Source organism: Oncorhynchus kisutch, unplaced genomic scaffold (genome assembly GCF_002021735.2).
Source record: "Oncorhynchus kisutch isolate 150728-3 unplaced genomic scaffold, Okis_V2 Okis01b-Okis20b_hom, whole genome shotgun sequence".
Classification (NCBI taxonomy): domain Eukaryota; kingdom Metazoa; phylum Chordata; class Actinopteri; order Salmoniformes; family Salmonidae; genus Oncorhynchus; species Oncorhynchus kisutch.
Genome location: NW_022261978.1, coordinates 10686178 through 10704163, shown reverse-complemented (window position 1 = coordinate 10704163; position 17986 = coordinate 10686178). Strand labels below are relative to the sequence as shown.

Sequence of the window (17986 nt, the reverse complement as noted above, 5' to 3'; positions counted from 1 at the left end):
CAGTGGAAGAGGAGGAGGTAGAAGCTTTCAGAATTAAAAAGGAGGAAGAGGAGGCTGTCACAGTGGAAGAAGAGGTGGTAGAAGCTTCGATAATGAAAAGGGAGGAAGAGGAAGATATCACATTGAAAAAAGAGGAGGAGGATGTTATACTGAAAGAAGAGAGAGAACATTTTGGAGTGAAAGAGGAAGAGTATGCTATCTCAATAAAAGAGGAGAAGGAAGACGTTTTGGGAGCGAAAGAGGATGATAATGATGAGGAGGAGGAAGAAGGAGGAGGGGAGGAGGAGACAGAAGATCTGATTAACACCAGTGAGTATTGTCTTAAAAACAGGGGGCACGAACTCTGCAGTTGTTGAACTGTGTTGTTTTTAAGGGGCATTCTATTGATGTTCTACATATGAATGTTGTTCTTTACTGAAGGATTCTGCGATTGGTCCTTGCGGTTTTAAAAACGTTTAAATTAGTGATATATAGGCCTAGCCATTCTTTCTTGGAGATTATAAACTGGGTGGTTGGAGCCCTGAATGCTGATTCGCTGAAAGCCGTGGTATACCATGGGTATGACAAAACATACATTTTACTGCTCTAATTATGTTGGTAACCAGTTTATAATAACAATAAGGCAACTCGGGTGTTTGTGGTATATGGCCAACATTCCATGGGTAAGGGCTATATCCAGGCACTCTGCGTTGTGTCGTGCTTAAGAACAGCCCATAGCCGTGGAATATTGGCCACACCCCCCAGGGCCTTGTTGTTTAAATATAGCCTCATTTATAAATGCCCCACAAGCTTTAGTTCAACTGTCACAGTTCCCATCAGAACCAATAATATAGGTTAAGTTGTACATTAAGCCCACACAAATCTAAATGTAGATATTTCTAACGTATACAGCCCTAATGTTCCTGAAAGAAAGTCGAGCTAAAATTAAAGATGAATCATTCGTGTTTAGTTTTATAAATAAAATATGTGAAATGTCCAGACTGGGTTTAATAGCCATACCCATTAAATAATACATTTTAAAATATAATCCAATTTTTTTTTATTCCAATTGTTAAAAACAGACATTTTGTTATGTGATCTTGAATGATAATCACCGCCCCTGAAGTTACTGAAATCATTTATTACTATTCGTCATGGAAGTAGCACTCATCACAAGGGGTGTCCAATCACATCCGCAGAGAACAACCAGTACACACCCGATTCAACTTATAAACCAATCATAGACTTCAATCAAGACTTGATTCGTTGTTACTGATTGGTTAGAACAAAAATCTACTACCGCACTGGCCCTCTGTGGATAAGGACCACCACACCGGCCCTCTGTGGATAAGGACCAACACACAGGCCCTCTGTGGATAAGAACCACCACACCGGCCACCGGATTCTTGATGACAGATACATAGGAAGTTTCTACATGAGTGCTTTGTAGATAAACACAAGAAAATGCTCTTTGCATACAAAGAGGCCCAACCCACTTTTTGATACGAAACACAAGGGTGAGATCTAGAACCATCAGCAGTAATAAACCTAAGGGCCCAATGGTGAGTTCTGGAACCATCAGCAGTAATAAACCTAAGGGCCCAATGGTGAGTTCTAGAACCATCAGCAGTAATAAACCTAAGGGCCCAATGGTGAGTTCTAGAACCATCAGCAGTAATAAACCTAAGGGCCTGTCGTGCCAAATAATGTCCCCCGGCCAAATAGCGTCCCCCTCTACGTCACAATGGGATTCGATAAACTATTAGTGTCCGTTGCCATATCAACGGTGTGATGACGTAATGATTAGAATCTTGGAGATCATTGCAGCCTAAATTACGTTATTTTCATCATTGCTATGCTAACAAGGCTGATTTCCACAACAATGTTGCTGTTTTTAAACAAGTTTAGTTTAGCTAATAAAATGAAAACATTAATTGAAACAATTTTTTGGGCACGTTGTTAACATTTTAACATGAAGTCCATGTCTTAACGTTGCTATGTTTCGTAAATGGCTAAGAGAATGTGTCATCTGCTTGACACATTAAAGTTACTTACCTTACAGACCAGGAAGTCAGGAAGAGGAGAGAGGGGATGAGGAGAGAGGGGATGAGGAGAGAGAGGATGAGGAGAGAGAGGATGAGGCGAGAGGGGATGAGGAGAGAGAGGATGAGGAGAGAGAGGATGAGGAGAGAGAGGATGAGGAGAGAGAGGATGAGGAGAGAGGGGATGAGGAGAGAGAGGATGAGGAGAGAGGGGATGAGGAGTCATCTGCTTGACACATTAAAGTCACTTACCTTACAGACCAGGAAGTCAGGGAGAGGAGAGAAAGGATGAGGAGAGAGAGGATGAGGAGAGAGAGGAGGAGAGAGAGGATGAGGACAGAGAGGGTGAGGAGAGAGGGGATGAGGAGAGAGAGGGGATGAGGAGAGAGAGGGAGAGGGGATGAGGAGTCATCTGCTTGACACATTAAAGTCACTTACCTTACAGACCAGGAAGTCAGGGAGAGGAGAGAGAGGATGAGGAGAGAGGGGATGAGGAGTCATCTGCTTGACACATTAAAGTCACTTACCTTACAGACCAGGAAGTCCGGGAGAGGAGAGAAAGGAAGAGGGGATGAGGAGAGAGAGGATGAGGAGAGAGAGGATGAGGAGTCATCTGCTTGACACATTAAAGTAACTTACCTTACAGACCAGGAAGTCAGGGAGAGGAGAGAGAGGATGAGGAGAGAGAGGATGAGGAGAGAGGGGGTGAGGAAAGAGATGATGAGGAGAGAGAGGATGAGGAGAGAGAGGATGAGGAGTCATCTGCTTGACACATTAAAGTCACTTACCTTACAGACCAGGAAGTCAGGGAGAGGAGAGAGAGGATGAGGAGAGAGAGGATGAGGAGAGAGGGGGTGAGGAGAAAGAGGATGAGGAGAGAGAGGATGAGGAGAGAGAGGATGAGGAGTCATCTGCTTGACACATTAAAGTCACTTACCTTACAGACCAGGAAGTCAGCTAATTTCCACTCCATTCATATGCAAATCAATTTAATTCACACACTGGCTTGTCTGGCTGTGATGTTTTTAATTTAACCTGCCCTTCCCTCATCTACACTGAAATAATATCATTACAATAGTCTATTACGATCTCGCATAGCTCAGATACGTCTCTGTTGTAGGTCCCTGGACTAGTCAGGACACCTTAGAGCTTACAGTAATGAACACCTAGTCAGGATACCTTAGAGCAGTAATGAACACCTAGTCAGGACACCTTAGAGCTTACAGTAATGAACACCTAGTCAGGATACCTTAGAGCAGTAATGAACACCTAGTCAGGACACCTTAGAGCAGTAATGAACACCTAGTCAGGACACCTTAGAGCAGTAATGAACACCTAGTCAGGACACCTTAGAGCTTACAGTAATGAACACCTAGTCAGGATACCTTAGAGCAGTAATGAACACCTAGTCAGGACACCTTAGAGCAGTAATGAACACCTAGTCAGGACACCTTAGAGCAGTAATGAACACCTAGTCAGGACACCTTAGAGCAGTAATGAACACCTAGTCAGGACACCTTAGAGCAGTAATGAACACCTAGTCAGGACACCTTAGAGCAGTAATGAACACCTAGTCAGGACACCTTAGAGCAGTAATGAACACCTAGTCAGGACACCTTAGAGCAGTAATGAACACCTAGTCAGGACACCTTAGAGCAGTAATGAACACCTAGTCAGGACACCTTAGAGCAGTAATGAACACCTAGTCAGGATACCTTAGAGCTTACAGTAATGAACACCTAGTCAGGACACCTTAGAGCAGTAATGAACACCTAGTCAGGACACCTTAGAGCAGTTATGAACACCTAGTCAGGACACCTTAGAGCAGTAATGAACACCTAGTCAGGATACCTTAGAGCAGTAATGAACACCTAGTCAGGATACCTTAGAGCAGTAATGAACACCTAGTCAGGATACCTTAGAGCAGTAATGAACACCTAGTCAGGATACCTTAGAGCAGTAATGAACACCTAGTCAGGATACCTTAGAGCAGTAATGAACACCTAGTCAGGACACCTTAGAGCAGTAATGAACACCTAGTCAGGACACCCTAGAGCAGTAATGAACACCTAGTCAGGACACCTTAGAGCAGTAATGAACACCTAGTCAGGACACCTTAGAGCAGTAATGAACACCTAGTCAGGACACCTTAGAGCAGTAATGAACACCTAGTCAGGATACCTTAGAGCAGTAATGAACACCTAGTCAGGACACCTTAGAGCAGTAATGAACACCTAGTCAGGATACCTTAGAGCTTACAGTAATGAACACCTAGTCAGGATACCTTAGAGCAGTAATGAACACCTAGTCAGGACACCTTAGAGCAGTAATGAACACCTAGTCAGGACACCTTAGAGCAGTAATGAACACCTAGTCAGGACACCTTAGAGCAGTAATGAACACCTAGTCAGGACACCTTAGAGCAGTAATGAACACCTAGTCAGGACACCTTAGAGCAGTAATGAACACCTAGTCAGGACACCTTAGAGCAGTAATGAACACCTAGTCAGGACACCTTAGAGCAGTAATGAACACCTAGTCAGGATACCTTAGAGCAGTAATGAACACCTAGTCAGGACACCTTAGAGCAGTAATGAACACCTAGTCAGGACACCTTAGAGCAGTAATGAACACCTAGTCAGGACACCTTAGAGCAGTAATGAACACCTAGTCAGGACACCTTAGAGCAGTAATGAACACCTAGTCAGGACACCTTAGAGCAGTAATGAACACCTAGTCAGGACACCATAGAGCAGTAATGAACACCTAGTCAGGATACCTTAGAGCAGTAATGAACACCTAGTCAGGATACCTTAGAGAAGTAATGAACACCTAGTCAGGACACCTTAGAGCAGTAATGAACACCTAGTCAGGACACCTTAGAGCAGTAATGAACACCTAGTCAGGACACCTTAGAGCAGTAATGAACACCTAGTCAGGACACCTTAGAGCAGTAATGAACACCTAGTCAGGACACCTTAGAGCAGTAATGAACACCTAGTCAGGACACCTTAGAGCAGTAATGAACACCTAGTCAGGACACCTTAGAGCAGCAATGAACACCTAGTCAGGACACCTTAGAGCAGGTATGAACACCTAGTCAGGACACCTTAGAGCTTACAGTAATGAACACCTAGTCAGGACACCTTAGAGCAGGTATGAACACCTAGTCAGGATACCTTAGAGCAGTAATGAACACCTAGTCAGGACACCTTAGAGCAGTAATGAACACCTAGTCAGGACACCTTAGTAATGAACACCTAGTCAGGACACCTTAGAGCAGTAATGAACACCTAGTCAGGACACCTTAGAGCAGTAATGAACACCTAGTCAGGACACCTTAGAGCAGTAATGAACACCTAGTCAGGACACCTTAGAGCAGTAATGAACACCTAGTCAGGACACCTTAGAGCAGTAATGAACACCTAGTCAGGACACCTTAGAGCAGTAATGAACACCTAGTCAGGACACCTTAGAGCAGTAATGAACACCTAGTCAGGACACCTTAGAGCAGTAATGAACACCTAGTCAGGATACCTTAGAGCAGTAATGAACACCTAGTCAGGACACCTTAGAGCAGTAATGAACACCTAGTCAGGATACCTTAGAGCAGTAATGAACACCTAGTCAGGATACCTTAGAGCTTACAGTAATGAACACCTAGTCAGGATACCTTAGAGCAGTAATGAACACCTAGTCAGGACACCTTAGAGCAGTAATGAACACCTAGTCAGGACACCTTAGAGCAGTAATGAACACCTAGTCAGGACACCTTAGAGCAGTAATGAACACCTAGTCAGGACACCTTAGAGCAGTAATGAACACCTAGTCAGGACACCTTAGAGCAGTAATGAACACCTAGTCAGGACACCTTAGAGCAGTAATGAACACCTAGTCAGGACACCTTAGAGCAGTAATGAACACCTAGTCAGGATACCTTAGAGCAGTAATGAACACCTAGTCAGGACACCTTAGAGCAGTAATGAACACCTAGTCAGGACACCTTAGAGCAGTAATGAACACCTAGTCAGGACACCTTAGAGCAGTAATGAACACCTAGTCAGGACACCTTAGAGCAGTAATGAACACCTAGTCAGGACACCTTAGAGCAGTAATGAACACCTAGTCAGGACACCATAGAGCAGTAATGAACACCTAGTCAGGATACCTTAGAGCAGTAATGAACACCTAGTCAGGATACCTTAGAGAAGTAATGAACACCTAGTCAGGACACCTTAGAGCAGTAATGAACACCTAGTCAGGACACCTTAGAGCAGTAATGAACACCTAGTCAGGACACCTTAGAGCAGTAATGAACACCTAGTCAGGACACCTTAGAGCAGTAATGAACACCTAGTCAGGACACCTTAGAGCAGTAATGAACACCTAGTCAGGACACCTTAGAGCAGTAATGAACACCTAGTCAGGACACCTTAGAGCAGCAATGAACACCTAGTCAGGACACCTTAGAGCAGGTATGAACACCTAGTCAGGACACCTTAGAGCTTACAGTAATGAACACCTAGTCAGGACACCTTAGAGCAGGTATGAACACCTAGTCAGGATACCTTAGAGCAGTAATGAACACCTAGTCAGGACACCTTAGAGCAGTAATGAACACCTAGTCAGGACACCTTAGTAATGAACACCTAGTCAGGACACCTTAGAGCAGTAATGAACACCTAGTCAGGACACCTTAGAGCAGTAATGAACACCTAGTCAGGACACCTTAGAGCAGTAATGAACACCTAGTCAGGACACCTTAGAGCAGTAATCAACACCTAGTCAGGACACCTTAGAGCAGTAATGAACACCTAGTCAGGACACCTTAGAGCAGTAATGAACACCTAGTCAGGACACCTTAGAGCAGTAATGAACACCTAGTCAGGACATCTTAGAGCAGTAATGAACACCTAGTCAGGACACCTTAGAGCAGTAATGAACACCTAGTCAGGACACCTTAGAGCAGTAATGAACACCTAGTCAGGACACCTTAGAGCAGTAATGAACACCTAGTCAGGACACCTTAGAGCAGTAATGAACACCTAGTCAGGACACCTTAGAGCAGTAATGAACACCTAGTCAGGACACCTTAGAGCAGTAATGAACACCTAGTCAGGACACCTTAGAGCAGCAATGAACACCTAGTCAGGACACCTTAGAGCAGGTATGAACACCTAGTCAGGACACCTTAGAGCTTACAGTAATGAACACCTAGTCAGGACACCTTAGAGCAGGTATGAACACCTAGTCAGGATACCTTAGAGCAGTAATGAACACCTAGTCAGGACACCTTAGAGCAGTAATGAACACCTAGTCAGGACACCTTAGTAATGAACACCTAGTCAGGACACCTTAGAGCAGTAATGAACACCTAGTCAGGACACCTTAGAGCAGTAATGAACACCTAGTCAGGACACCTTAGAGCAGTAATGAACACCTAGTCAGGACACCTTAGAGCAGTAATCAACACCTAGTCAGGACACCTTAGAGCAGTAATGAACACCTAGTCAGGACACCTTAGAGCAGTAATGAACACCTAGTCAGGACACCTTAGAGCAGTAATGAACACCTAGTCAGGACATCTTAGAGCAGTAATGAACACCTAGTCAGGACACCTTAGAGCAGTAATGAACACCTAGTCAGGACACCTTAGAGCAGTAATGAACACCTAGTCAGGACACCTTAGAGCAGTAATGAACACCTAGTCAGGACACCTTAGAGCAGTAATGAACACCTAGTCAGGACACCTTAGAGCTTACAGTAATGAACACCTAGTCAGGACACCTTAGAGCAGTAATGAATACCTAGTCAGGACACCTTAGAGCAGTAATGAACACCTAGTCAGGACACCTTAGAGCAGTAATGAACACCTAGTCAGGACACCTTAGAGCAGTAATGAACACCTAGTCAGGACACCTTAGAGCAGTAATGAACACCTAGTCAGGACACCTTAGAGCAGTAATGAACACCTAGTCAGGACACCTTAGAGCAGTAATGAACACCTAGTCAGGACACCTTAGAGCAGTAATGAACACCTAGTCAGGACACCTTAGAGCAGTAATGAACACCTAGTCAGGATACCTTAGAGCAGTAATGAACACCTAGTCAGGACACCTTAGAGCAGTAATGAACACCTAGTCAGGATACCTTAGAGCAGTAATGAACACCTAGTCAGGACACCTTAGAGCAGTAATGAACACCTAGTCAGGATACCTTAGAGCAGTAATGAACACCTAGTCAGGACACCTTAGAGCAGTAATGAACACCTAGTCAGGACACCTTAGAGCAGTAATGAACACCTAGTCAGGACACCTTAGAGCAGTAATGAACACCTAGTCAGGACACCTTAGAGCAGTAATGAACACCTAGTCAGGACACCTTAGAGCAGTAATGAACACCTAGTCAGGACACCTTAGAGCAGTAATGAACACCTAGTCAGGACACCTTAGAGCAGTAATGAACACCTAGTCAGGACACCTTAGAGCAGTAATGAACACCTAGTCAAGACACCTTAGAGCAGTAATGAACACCTAGTCAGGACACCTTAGAGCAGTAATGAACACCTTGTGGAACAGCTGTGAAAACCAACCTGACATTATTTAAGAGCTGAATACATAAACTTCGGTATTATTCCTGTCATTAATTTATTTTTACAGATGTATTTTTTACAGATGTATTTTTACAGATGTATTTTTACAGATGTATTTTTTTAACAGATTTTACAGATTTTTGTTGTGCACTCACATGGCAATCATAGACTAAAATACTGATTTCTGGAGTGTGGAATTCTGCCTGTCACTTGTTCTCAGAAAGGGGGACTTGAAGAAGGAGACAACAAAGTCCAGACATTGCTGCTCTCTCTTTTGTTCTGAGTGTTTGCGGTGCTAATAGTTTTTAGTTCATCTGTGTATCTCTCATAGTATGTGGCCAGTATGATACAGCAAGAAAACCTTCTCAGCAGATAATGACATCAACAGTAACTGTAGATGATGTAATGAAAAGTTGGAGGTAATGGTTGGTAATGGAGAACAGCAGGTGGATCCACGTCTGGGTGTTGGGCAGAACCCCCTAGGTCCTGGAGAACAGGTAATGGAGGACAGCAGGTGGATCCACGTCTGGGTGTTGGGCAGAACCCCCTAGGTCCTGGAGAACAGGTAATGGAGGACAGCAGGTGGATCCACATCTGGGTGTTGGGCAGAACCCCCTAGGTTCTGGAGAACAGGTAATGGAGGACAGCAGGTGGATCCATGTCTGGGTGTTGGGCAGAACCCACTAGGTCCTGGAGAACAGGTAATGGAGGACAGCAGGTGGATCCACGTCTGGGTGTTGGGCAGAACCCACTAGGTCCTGGAGAACAGGTAATGGAGGACAACAGGTGGATCCACGTCTGGGTGTTGGGCAGAACCCCCTAGGTTCTGGAGAACAGGTAATGGAGGACAGCAGGTGGATCCACGTCTGGGTGTTGGGCAGAACCCCCTAGGTTCTGGAGAACAGGTAATGGAGGACAACAGGTGGATCCACGTCTGGGTGTTGGGCAGAACCCCCTAGATCCTGGAGAACAGGTAATGGAGGACAGCAGGTGGATCCACGTCTGGGTGTTGGGCAGAACCCACTAGGTCCTGGAGAACAGGTAATGGAGGACAACAGGTGGATCCACGTCTGGGTGTTGGGCAGAACCCCCTAGGTCCTGGAGAACAGGAGCAGAGTTAAAGGGAACAGGATACAGAGACGTAAACAAGCAAACACACAGGTTACACTTTACTGGGGAGAAAATGTCATGGATTAGTGCGGTGTTATAAAAATAAATTAACAGCTGACAGTCATTTTTACCTGGTGAAAAACCTCCTCGTCCTTCTCAGTCCGTACCTGGTGAAAAACCTCCTCGTCCTTCTCAGTCCGTACCTGGTGATAAACCTCCTCGTCCTTCTCAGTCCGTACCTGGTGAAAAACCTCCTCGTCCTTCTCAGTCCGTACCTGGTGAAAAACCTCCTCGTCCTTCTCAGTCCGTACCTGGTGAAAAACCTCCTCGTCCTTCTCAGTCCGTACCTGGTGAAAAACCTCCTCGTCCTTCTCAGTCCGTACCTGGTGAAAAACCTCCTTGTCCTTCTCAGTCCGTACCTGGTGAAAAACCTCCTCGTCCTTCTCAGTCCGTGCCTGGTGATAAATCTCCACATCCTTCTCAGTCCGTACCTGGTAAAAAACCTCCACATCCTTCTCAGTCCGTACCTGGTGAAAAACCTCCTCGTCCTTCTCAGTCCGTACCTGGTGAAAAACCTCCTCGTCCTTCTCAGTCCGTACCTGGTGAAAAACCTACTTGTCCTTCTCAGTCCGTGCCTGGTGATAAACCTCCTCGTCCTTCTCAGTCCGTACCTGGTGAAAAACCTACTTGTCCTTCTCAGTCCGTGCCTGGTGATAAATCTCCACGTTCTTCTCAGTCCGTGCCTGGAGAAAAACCTCCACATCCTTCTCAGTCCGTACCCGGTAAAAAACCTCCACATCCTTCTCAGTCCGTACCTGGTGAAAAACCTCCACGTCCTTCTCAGTCCGTGTCTGGTGATAAACCACATCCTTCTCAGTCCGTACCTGGTGATAAACCTCCTCGTCCTTCTCAGTCCGTGCCTGGTGATAAACCTCCTCGTCCTTCTCAGTCCGTGCCTGGTGATAAACCTCCACGTCCTTCTCAGTCTGTGTCTGGTGATAAACCTCTCATTTATAATTCACTGTATCACAATTCCAGTGGGTAAGAAGTTTACATACACTAAGTTAACTGTGCCTTTAAACAGCTTGGAAAATTATGCCATGGATTTAGAAGCTTCTGAGCTTCTGATAATTTGAGTCAATTGGAGGTGTACCTGTGGATGTATTTCAAGGCCTACCTTCAAACTCAGTGCCTCTTTGCTTGACATCATGGGAAAATCAAAAGAAATCATCCAAGACCTCAGAAATATAAATTGTAGACCTCCACAGGTCTGGTTCATCCTTGGGAGCAATTTCCAAATGCCTGAAGGTACCACGTTCATCTGTACAAACAATAGTACGCAAGTATAAACACCATGGGACCACACAGCCGTCATACTGCTCAGGAAGGAGACACGTTCTGTGTCCTAGAGATGAACGTACTTTGGTGCGAGAAGTGCAAATCAATCCCAGAACAACAGCAAAGGACATTGTGAAGATGCTGGAGGAAACAGGTACAAAAGTATCTATATCCACAGTAAAACAAGTCCTATATCGACATAACCTGAAAGACCGCTCAGCAAGGAAGAAGCCACTGCTCCAAAACCGCCATAAAAAATGCCAGACTACGGTTTGCAACTGCACATGGGGACAAAGATTGTACTTTTTGGAGAAATGTCCCCTGGTCTGATGAAATAAAAATACCAACTGTTTGGCCATAATGACCATTGTTATGTTTGGATTAAAAATGGGGAGGCTTGCAAGCCGAAGGGGTGCTTTGCTGCAGGAGGGCCTGGTGCACTTCACAAAATAGATGGCTTCATGAGGAAAGAAAATTCTATGGATATATTGAAGCAACATCTCAAGACTTCGGTCAGGAAGTTAAAGCTTGGTCGCAAATGGGTCTTCCAAATGGACAATCACCACAAGCGTAATTCCAAAGTTGTGGCAAAATGGCTTAAGGACGACAAAGTCAAGGTATTGGAGTGGCCATCACAAAGCCCCGACCTCAATCCCATAGACAATTTGTGTGCAATACAATAACAAGATGCAATCATTTAGCTGTTAGTGAGAAGAGCGAAAATGTATCATTATTGTAAATGTGGAAATGAATTGGTCCAAGCAAGGCTAAATCTTTCTCAGCATTACCACAAACAAAAAATGGAAGGGGAAGGAAGTAGATCTATTATCTTGTTGTGGTTCACCAAGTTATGTTGCTACTGTAATGACTGACATGTGGTACGGCTGTTAGCGTGAAAATCCCATCTGTTTAATTAGCAGGAAATAGTCATTACTCAAGTGAAAGGGGAAGGAAGTAGATATATTATCAACACAGTCACATCTTCGTTTTTACATGAAGTATTATCACTTCTCACAAGGTACTTAAAAATATTGGGAAAATGTGTTTATCTTGAGAGTCAAGACCTCAACACAAGTTTTTCTTTTTTCAGCTTTTGAAATTGTCAACGAGTGGAAACTTACACAACTGTCAATAACTAAATAATAAAGCATCTGATTGGCTTAGAATTTAAAACGGGTACAGATACAACCACCACATGAACTGGATACAACCACCACATGAACTACTGGATACAACCACCACATGAACTACTGGATACAACCACCACATGAACTACTGGATACAACCACCACATGAACTACTGGATACAACCACCACATGAACTGGGTACAACCACCACATGAACTGGATACAACCACCACATGAACTGGATACAACCACCACATGAACTGGTACAACCACCACATGAACTGGATACAACCACCACATGAACTGGATACAACCACCACATGAACTGGATACAACCACCACATGAACTGGATACAACCACCACATGAACTGGATACAACCACCACATGAACTGGATACAACCACCACATGAACTGGATACAACCACCACATGAACTGGATACAACCACCACATGAACTGGATACAACCACCACATGAACTGGATACAACCACCACATGAACTGGATACAACCACCACATGAACTGGATACAACCACCACATGAACTGGATACAACCACCACATGAACTGGATACAACCACCACATGAACTGGATACAACCACCACATGAACTGGATACAACCACCACATGAACTGGATACAACCACCACATGAACTGGATACAACCACCACATGAACTGGATACAACCACCACATGAACCTGGATACAACCACCACATGAACTGGATACAACCACCACATGAACTGGATACAACCACCACATGAACTGGATACAACCACCACATGAACTGGATACAACCACCACATGAACTGGATACAACCACCACATGAACTGGATACACCACCACATGAACTGGATACAACCACCACATGAACTGGATACAACCACCACATGAACTGGATACAACCACCACATGAACTGGATACAACCACCACATGAACTGGATACAACCACCACATGAACTGGATACAACCACCACATGAACTGGATACAACCACCACATGAACTGGGTACAACCACCACATGAACTGGGTACAACCACCACATGAACTGGGTACAACCACCACATGAACTGGATACAACCACCACATGAACTGGATACAACCACCACATGAACTGGATACAACCACCACATGAACTGGATACAACCACCACATGAACTGGATACAACCACCACATGAACTGGATACAACCACCACATGAACTGGATACAACCACCACATGAACTGGATACAACCACCACATGAACTGGATACAACCACCACATGAACTGGATACAACCACTACATGAACTGGATACAACCACCACATGAACTGGATACAACCACCACATGAACTGGATACAACCACCACATGAACTACTGGATACAACCACCACATGAACTACTGGATACAACCACCACATGAACTACTGGATACAACCACCACATGAACTACTGGATACAACCACCACATGAACTACTGGATACAACCACCACATGAACTACTGGATACAACCACCACATGAACTGGGTACAACCACCACATGAACTGGATACAACCACCACATGAACTGGATACAACCACCACATGAACTGGATACAACCACCACATGAACTGGATACAACCACCACATGAACTGGATACAACCACCACATTAACTGGTTGACACAGGAAATAGAATATAAAACTGGTATGGATACAACCACCACATGAACTGGTTGAAACAGGAAATAGAATTTAAAACTGGTACGGATACAACCACCACATTAACTGGTTGAAACAGGAAATAGAATATAAAACTGGTACGGATACAACCACCACATGAACTGGTTGAAACAGGAAATATAATTTAAAACTGGTACGGATACAACCACCACATGAACTGGTTGAAACAGGAAAATAGCAGAAAATGTTAATAATTTGTAGTTATTTATTTGCATCCAAAGTTAGAAGTGTGATTAATAGTTACACTTTTACCCTGAGCTTGTTTTTCCTCCATTATTTGTAAACAATGTAGGCCTAATTGTAAACAAAGACATTATTTGTAAACAATGTAGGCCCAATTGTAAACAAAGACATTATTTGTAAACAATGCAGGCCCAATTGTAAACAAATACATTATTTGTAAACAATGTAGGCCTAATTGTAAACAAAGACATTATTTGTAAACAATGTAGGTCTAATTGTAAACAAAGACATTATTTGTAAACAATGTAGGCCTAATTGTAAACAAAGCCATTATTTGTAAACAATGTAGGACTAATTGTAACCAAAGACATTATTTGTAAACAATGTTGGCCTAATTGTAAACAAAGACATAATTTGTAAACAATGTAGGCCTAATTGTAAACAAAGACTTATTCGCTCAACATGGTTACAACTATAATTTTGCATCCATAGCGCTGTCAATGCATTTGAGTGGTTATGTTTCTCTAACCCCCATCCCTCAGCTTTATACCAAAACTGTGGCAGGATGTTGAACTGCAGATTTCCCCTTTAGATCTAGTAGCCTGACAAATAACAACAATGTATTCTATACTGAGAGACCTAATCTAGTCTATTACATGTATCCTGTACTGACTAGTCTATTACATGTATTCTATACTGACTAGTCTATTACATGTATCCTATACTGACTAGTCTATTACATGTGTCCTATACTGACTAGTCTATTACATGTATCCTATACTGACTAGTCTATTTATCCATTAGGTCTATTACATGTATCCTATACTGACTAGTCTATTTATCCATTAGGTCTATTACATGTATCCTATACTGACTAGTCTATTACATGTATCCTATACTGACTAGTCTATTACATGTATCCTATACTGACTAGTCTATTACATGTATCCTATACTGACTAGTCTATTTATCCATTAGGTCTAATACATGTATCCTATACTGACTAGTCTATTACATGTATCCTATACTGACTAGTCTAATATATGTATCCTATACTGACTAGTCTATTACATGTATCCTATACTGACTAGTCTATTACATGTATCCTATACTGACTAGTCTATTTATCTATTAGGTCTAATACATGTATCCTATACTGACTAGTCTATTACATGTATCCTATACTGACTAGTCTATTTATCCATTAGGTCTAATACATGTATCCTATACTGACTAGTCTATTACATGTATCCTATACTGACTAGTCTATTACATGTATCCTATACTGACTAGTCTATTTACCCATTAGGTCTATTACATGTATCCTATACTGACTAGTCTATTACATGTGTCCTATACTGACTAGTCTATTACATGTATCCTATACTGACTAGTCTATTTATCCATTAGGTCTAATACATGTATCCTATACTGACTAGTCTATTACATGTATCCTATACTGACTAGTCTATTACATGTATCCTATACTGACTAGTCTATTTATCCATTGCTCTTTTATCGAGGGATCTAGTCTAGATTAAACCTCATAGGTAGACAGTTTTACCATGTGCAGGTTTCATTCAGGTCTCTCTGTTTAACCAAATACTCTGTCTTTGACAGGAGAGAGAACAGACTCTCATTCTGAAAGCGGGACGAGTCCTTCAGAAGAACCTGACCCAGAGACATCCAAACCAGCAAGAGCACACCACTGCTCCCAGTGTGGGAAGAGATTTATCCGGTTAGGGCACCTGAAAGAACATATGAAAACACATACAGGGGAGAAGCCTTATCACTGCTCCCAGTGTGGAAAGGGTTTTGGACAGTCAGGGCATCTAAAGGTGCATGAAAGAAGACACACTGGAGAGAAGCCATATCAATGCTCACAGTGTGAAAAGAAATGTTTCTCACCAGGGGACCTGAAGTCCCATGAGAGAACACACACACAGTCTTTAGAGAGGCCTTTCCAATGCGCTCAGTGTGGAAAGAGATTTATCCAGTCGTCGCATCTGAAAGAGCATGAAAGAATACACACAGGAGAGAAGCCGTATCAATGCTCTCAGTGTGGAAAGGGTTTTAGATACTCAGGGCATTTAAAAGTGCATGAAAGAACACACACTGGAGAGAAGCCGTATCAATGCTCCCAGTGTCAAAAGGGTTTTTTCTCACCAGGGGACCTGAGAAAACATGAGAGAACACATTTAGTAGATAGGCCTTTCCAATGCTCTCAATGTGGAAAGAGATTTATGCAGTCATCACATCTGAAAAAACACAAGAGAATACACACAGGTGAACAACCATTCCAATGCTCTCATTGTGGAAAAAGTTTTACCCGTTTAGGGAACTTGAAAACGCATGAGATGACACACACAGGAGAGAAGCCTTTCCATTGCTCCTTCTGTGGAAAACGTTTTACCCATTTAGGGAACCTGAAAATGCATGAGATGACACACACAGGAAATAAGCCTTATCACTGCTCCCAGTGTGGAAAAGGTTTTGGACACTCAGGGCATCTAAAAGTGCATGAAAGAACACACACTGGAGAGAAGCCATATCAATGCTCCCAATGTGAAAGTAAATTTTTCTCATCAGGGGACCTGAAATCACACGAGAGAACACACACTGTAGAGAGGCCTTTCCAATGCTCTCAGTGTGGAAAGAGTTTTACCCGGTTAGGGAATCTGAATATGCATTTGAGAACACACACAGGGGAGAAGCCATACCACTGTTCAGACTGTGGAAAGAGATTTATCCAGCTAGGGGACCTGAAATCACATGAGCGGACACACACAGGAGATAAGCCTTTCCAATGCTCTCAGTGTGGAAAAAGTTTTGCCTGGTTAGGGAACTTGAAAATGCATGAGAGAATACACACAGGAGAGAAGCCTTTCCACTGCTCCTTGTGCGGAAAGAGTTTTACCTTTTTAGGGACACTGAAAAAGCATGAGATGACACACACAGGAGAGAAACCTTTCCAATGCTCCCAATGTGGAAAGAGTTTTACCCAGTTAGTGAACCTGAAAAGGCATGAAGGAACACACACGGGATAGAATCCGTTCCAGTGTTCTCAGTGTGGAAAGACATTTTCCCAGTCAGAGGACATGAAATCACATGAGAGAATAGAGGCTGTGTTCTGACTTATAGTTTTGACAAACTTTTTGTGCTTTGGTTTATGCCACATTAAATAAAATTGTAAGAAAAAAAATAGCCTTACTTTTGTTCTTAGTAAAAAAAAATCTCTCAAAACATGTTCGCATCTAAAATTAGAATAGATTTAGCATGTATTTGATTTTCATTATGAATTTTTATTGATAAATATAAACCCTTAAGTGTTCATTATGTGATTTAGTTATTTATTCATGTGTTTTACTTGATTCTGATCTTAACCTCTTGAATTTAGTCGTTGTGTTTTTTCATTGAGTTCATTTGTGTAGTAGTTATTATTAAGCTGTGTGATAATTAGATGACGTTGTTCTGATAACATTGATAAGTTGTTGACATGATAAAACATTTACTACCTCAATGTGGTGTCCATCAGTACTGTTCCATCAGATAAAACACAGGTGCTGATTTGTAAAAATGATTTGATTATTTCAACATGTAACTGAATAAAAGTAAACTGATATTTTTTTTAAACTGTGTGGATGTTAATTTTATATACCTGTATCTATGTATTGTTAAACCATGTAGGAGCAGTATAGACCTAGTCTGTTCATTATATACATCTACATGATGTATTGTTACACCATGTAGGAGCAGTATAGACCTAGTCTGTTCATTATATACATCTACATGATGTATTGTTACACCATGTAGGAGCAGTATAGACCTAGTCTGTTCATTATATACATCTACATGATGTATTGTTACACCATGTAGGAGCAGTATAGACCTAGTCTGTTCATTATA

At 42.7% G+C, this 17986-nt stretch overlaps 1 protein-coding gene across 1 annotated transcript; it reads left to right on the top strand.

Annotated features, from left to right (window-relative positions):
* The first annotated feature begins 266 nt into the window (after positions 1 to 266).
* LOC116358935 (zinc finger protein 135-like) lies at positions 267 to 17713 on the top strand. The gene is made up of 2 exons (XM_031811374.1): positions 267 to 309; positions 15701 to 17713. Exon 2 carries the CDS (start codon positions 15841 to 15843, stop codon positions 17125 to 17127), a length of 1287 nt encoding a protein of 428 aa, XP_031667234.1. The 5' UTR covers positions 267 to 309; positions 15701 to 15840; the 3' UTR covers positions 17128 to 17713.
* The last annotated feature ends 273 nt before the right edge of the window (positions 17714 to 17986 follow it).

Coding starts and splice junctions, on each gene's coding strand:
- LOC116358935 (XM_031811374.1), top strand. CDS start 15,841: ATGAAAACACATACAGGGGAGAAGCCTTATCACTGCTCCCAGTGTGGA.